This window comes from Halictus rubicundus, unplaced genomic scaffold, assembly GCF_050948215.1.
Source record: "Halictus rubicundus isolate RS-2024b unplaced genomic scaffold, iyHalRubi1_principal scaffold0059, whole genome shotgun sequence".
NCBI classification, from domain to species: Eukaryota; Metazoa; Arthropoda; class Insecta; order Hymenoptera; family Halictidae; genus Halictus; species Halictus rubicundus.
This window is the reverse complement of record NW_027488600.1, coordinates 691,018-695,937: the sequence shown is the minus strand read 5'-3', so window position 1 is coordinate 695,937 and position 4,920 is coordinate 691,018. Positions and strand designations below refer to the sequence as shown.

The 4,920-nt window shown below is 36.4% G+C and overlaps 1 protein-coding gene across 1 annotated transcript; it reads left to right on the top strand.

Annotated features, from left to right (window-relative positions):
* Nucleotides 1–1,371: 1,371 nt before the first annotated feature.
* Nucleotides 1,372–4,354, top strand: LOC143363560 (uncharacterized; the record flags this gene model as incomplete). The annotated part of the gene is made up of 3 exons (XM_076804127.1): nucleotides 1,372–3,641; nucleotides 3,777–3,898; nucleotides 4,022–4,354. A coding segment is annotated over one exon (1,932 nt), but the record flags the coding sequence as incomplete, so codon positions are not given.
* Between the last annotated feature and the right edge of the window lie 566 nt (nucleotides 4,355–4,920).

Genomic DNA, 4,920 nt, shown 5'->3' with positions numbered 1-4,920 from the left:
GCTTAGTAGTCTACAAAGAAAAAGTAAATTTTGTTAATTCTTATTAAGTATTGCCATCATACTACTGTAATTTCAATTTGTTAAATTACATACTTATCTATTTTTTGGTTCATGTGGTCCATCCTTTTTACCAAGTCGTTGGAATGCCAGATAGTGAGTTCTCCGGGGGGATGCATGGTATAGAATGGTGTAGGTGGTGGTAGAGGAGGTTGTTGTATACAGGATGAGGATGCGGATAAATCTACAGGGGAGGTTGATGAGGGTATATGTGTTACGGGTGCATGTGAGGGATTGGAAAGCAATCCCCCCGTTGTTCCCGGTTGTTCTGGCGAATTTACAGCTTCTAAAAGCTGTAGTAACTCCTCATCGGAGCCAACGGGTGTAGGCGACCTAATGATGCGGCGTTTCCGTCGCTGTGGTGCCTCTTCCGACGAGATGGTTTGGTACCTCGCTGGTTTATGAATAGTCCTCCCAGGTCGACGGTCTCGAATCTGAAAAACATATCAAAAATAATATAATGATATACCGATAATATATATAATATTTTAGATTAATTATATCATAGAGGAGACTGAAACTTACCGATTCCATTGTCTTTGAAATGCCTTCCATTGCTGCTTTCGGAATGTTGCATTCACGAATGCACGATAGCGAATAACCGTAGCGATGTTCATTTTTGTGCATGCGGTCGTTTTAAAACAAATGACATTCATATTTCGCGCCAACTGTGCGCATGCCCTCAAGGATATAACACAATAATACGCGTAAATATTAATGCACACTTTTATAATTTAATTAATTTAATTCTTAATTTTTAATTTTAATTCATTAATTTCTTTTAACGCTATAATATCTATAACTTTTAATTTATGATGCGCGTATGTTAGGTGTTGCGCGTTACGCGATCATGCGCAGTGCAGTTTGCGACACCAGACTGGGAATAACAGCTCTCACGACGAAGGTGTCGGTGTTTCGACACGCGCACTGATTCCTTTGTTAGTTAATTACTAATTATTAAGTTCGTGAAAAAACTCTGAAGCGGTGAAGACTGGATGAGCAGTGGATTCGAAGGAAGGAAGGATAGAAGCAGAGAAGACGCCAGATAAGTATTGCCACGTGGTATTGTTACCAATACACGTAACAAATTATTATATATTTTGTATATTCTTTATTCAGTTTTCTTTTACCCCCATGGATCGAGTTTTGAAGAAGTCGGTTTCGCGAAAACCGTATAATCAATTAAGCCCTAGGCAGAAACGAAATATTCGGCGCGAAATAACCTTAAATTTGAGGAAGTATTCACGTGACAATGAATTACAAAGCCCCCCTAATGTTGATAATCTGCAGGGCATTCCCAGCGCGGCTTCTTTATCCGTGCCTGTCAGTAATAACAATAATGAAAGTCTTCTTAATATTCCCACCACATCTTCATTCACGCATGATTCCTCTTCTACCTCTTCATGCGATGATGTGGTTTGGGAGTCCGCTGGTACTGTTTCAGAAGTATCATTTCGTGATCGTTTGGCATCTTGCTTTGTGGACAATAATTTAACGCACACTCAGGGGAACAACATCTTATCTCTTCTACGTACCCATTCGTGTTTTTCTAGTTTGCCGAAAGATATAAGAACGCTCATTGGTACACCACGTACCAGTGTGGTCACCTCTGTGGTAGAACCAGAAGAGTATGTTCATTTTGATGTAGAGTTGAAAATAGTTAAACAGTTATCTCAATGTTCTCCAGTAATTCCTGGAGAGTTGCAATTGGATTTTCATGTGGACGGATGTAGTTTAGATAATTCGAATACAATTCAAATTTGGCCTATTCAAGTCAGAATTGTAAATATCTTAAATAGTAAACCCATTGTAGTAGGGATTTATAAAGGCACCCAAAAACCCAAGGATTGTAACAGTTATCTTCAAAAATTTGTCTCTGACATAAACTTGATAATGTCAAATGGAGGCATTACGTTCCACGAGAAAAAAATTCCTGTCGTATTAAGGTCTTTTATTGCTGATGCAACAGCTCGAGCCTTTATTCTTCATCACAGAGGCCATATGTCTAATCGACCTTGTTCCAAGTGCAAAGTTTGTGGTACACAGGAAAGAGGTCGTCAGGTTTTCAATGGTATTAAACATCCTTTACGAAGTGATGAGGAATATACCAGGTGTTCCGATGAGGATCATCATAAAGATGGTCAAAGTCCATTAGCTTTGATGCCAATAGGAATGGTATCACAGGTGCCATTCGAGTATATGCATCTCGTATGTCTAGGTGTCACTAAAAAGTTGTTATCTGCCTGGGTGTGTGGCAAATATTCCCCATTTTCAAAATTATCTTCTCGACAAATGTTCACAATCTCAGAGAGAATGAGAAGGATCAATAAATATTGTCCATCCGAGTTTGCAAGGCGTCCTAGATCAATAGATTTATTTTCCAAATTTAAAGCAACAGAATTTCGGCAATTTCTTTTGTATACTGGTCCAGTTGTCACCTATGGAGTACTGAAGGATAATTTATATCGACACTTCTTGTTTCTGCACAGTGCCATAAGAATAATGGTTTCACAGGTTTTTGTTAGCAAATATTTAAAGTTTGCAGAAGGAGCTTTGCAACTATTTGTTCGTCGTTGTGAAAAGTTCTATGGCCCAACTTTTAATTCTTATAATGTCCACGGTCTTCTCCACTTGGCGGATGACGTCAGACGTTTTGGTACATTAGATTCATTTTCCGCTTTCCCGTATGAAAGCAACATGTCCATTTTTAGAAAATATTGCAGAAAGCCAGGACAACCCCTTCAACAATTTTCTAATAGAATGAGAGAGATAGAACATCACGGTAGTAATAAGGGAGGTGGTGATTCTTCAACCACCATTCAGGCATCTATGATGTTTCATAATAGTAGTGGTGCTATTTCTTACCGCAAACTTCAAATTCACAGCTTATTGCTTGGCACAGATGACCACGATAATTGCTGCATTTTACACGATGGTACAGTTTGTATAATTTCATCTATTAGTCCCCATGAAAATTCTTTTCGCTTAGGTGTACATAGATTTCTGCAAGTTGATGCATTCTATGATATCGCCTTGTTATCTCCAGCATTAGAAATTTTTAAGTGCAATACTTTGAGCACTGAAATAACATATGTTAGCCAGGAAGATGTTAGGGCAAAATGTTACCGAATGCCATTGGAGGCCATGAACGTTTCCAATGAATCGTCGATGGATGAAGAAGACGATAACATATTGGGAATGTCCCAGTGGGTTGTCGCTGTGCTGGTTCATTTTGAAACAGTATAATTTATTCGAAGTTCCACATCGTACATTACATATTTCTCGTTTTGTTTTGTTTTGTTATTGATTGTTGATTATTAATTGTTGTTGTTAATAAACTTTATTTTGTTGTCCGTTGAATCATCGTACGCTATAAACATTCTACTAACACCATCACCTAAAGTATTATTTTAGTACTCTAAACTTTATATAGTACTCACAAATATTTTTAATTATTTCAGATACCTATTTTTCCGAGAATGCTTTACTACCAGGATTACCACCGAAAGTAATTTGGAACAAACGTCAAAACAGTATTATTATGAGTTGATTAATGAAATGAAATGTTATCCTGATACAATGCCGTATCCTTGGCTAGCAGCTGAAGTAAATCAGCTTCAATTAAATGTCTGCATACATAATTTTTCATTAATATATCCATTCCAAGAACAAAAGGTAAACAAAAGGATATTATATTCTTAATAACAGAACATGAACAGTTAGGAACACAGGCTTGGTTGGATGCCTATCATCTATCATCTGTATTTACTTCGAGATCCTGTCTGCACTGTGCTGTCTAGTTATAATTGAGGACATTTCATCTGTAAGTCAAAATGGCAAAGTGAGTATATACATTATTCTAGAATTAAAAAATTTTTTTTTTCTTCGAAATATATCGATTGTACAATGAGAACAGAACACATATCCATATCACGTCCTAATGTAAGGCCCTTTTTGTTTATAGGAAGGAGAAACTTCAAGTGTGGTGTGCTGTCCGTGTCCGCTGATGAGAGGAAGCATAGCAAAAATAAATAAATAAATATATTGTTAATAACCTATGACCTACATTATATAATATATATTAATTAAACTCTTCTTAAGCATACCTACACCTTATTTTCCATTCGAGGGTTTTATTTCACTTATTTTAAGATTTGAATATTTATTTTTTACTGTATAACAGCTTTGTTATGATAATTGAATTTTATATCATTTTTATTTCCTTTATGTAACTTGTACAGTTCATTTTTTAAAATTCTATTGTCTATTCGTTTTCTTTCTTAAGATTATAAATATAAAACAAATAAATAATATAATACAAATATATGTAAAATAAAAATACATTAAGATTAAAATAAATACGTTTGTAAACTCAATTTTCGCTCTCGTCGTTTATTCCGATTTTTCCCGATATTTACTTTCAGAACAAGGTTACCCCGTTCTTATTGCGACGGACCTGCCCTCTATGACGAAGGCTGATCGAAGCGAAAGTTTGGCACGAATATGCCGTGGCAGACTTTCCACTGGATATACAGATGGTAATGCGAATACAGATGGATGGCACTTCCGAGTCAAATTTTAGTGGCAGATTCAAAGCATTTTGCTAACTGGGTACTTCTAGTTCCAGTTCCTTTTACTATAGTATCCTGTATTCGCTATTTTTACTTTCTTTTTAACATTGGAGGATTTCTTTTTTCGTTTTCCGCTTAACATTACTTATTTATTACTTATTTTTCTGCTACTTAGTTTCGCTTTTCCACTTTTGGTTCTCGCTTTCCTTTCCGTTTGAGAATTTCTCGTGGGGAAGTAGTCGGTACTATTTGCTCTCTGCGCGTTCTGTTCTCGCGCCACGGTGTTTCTTAC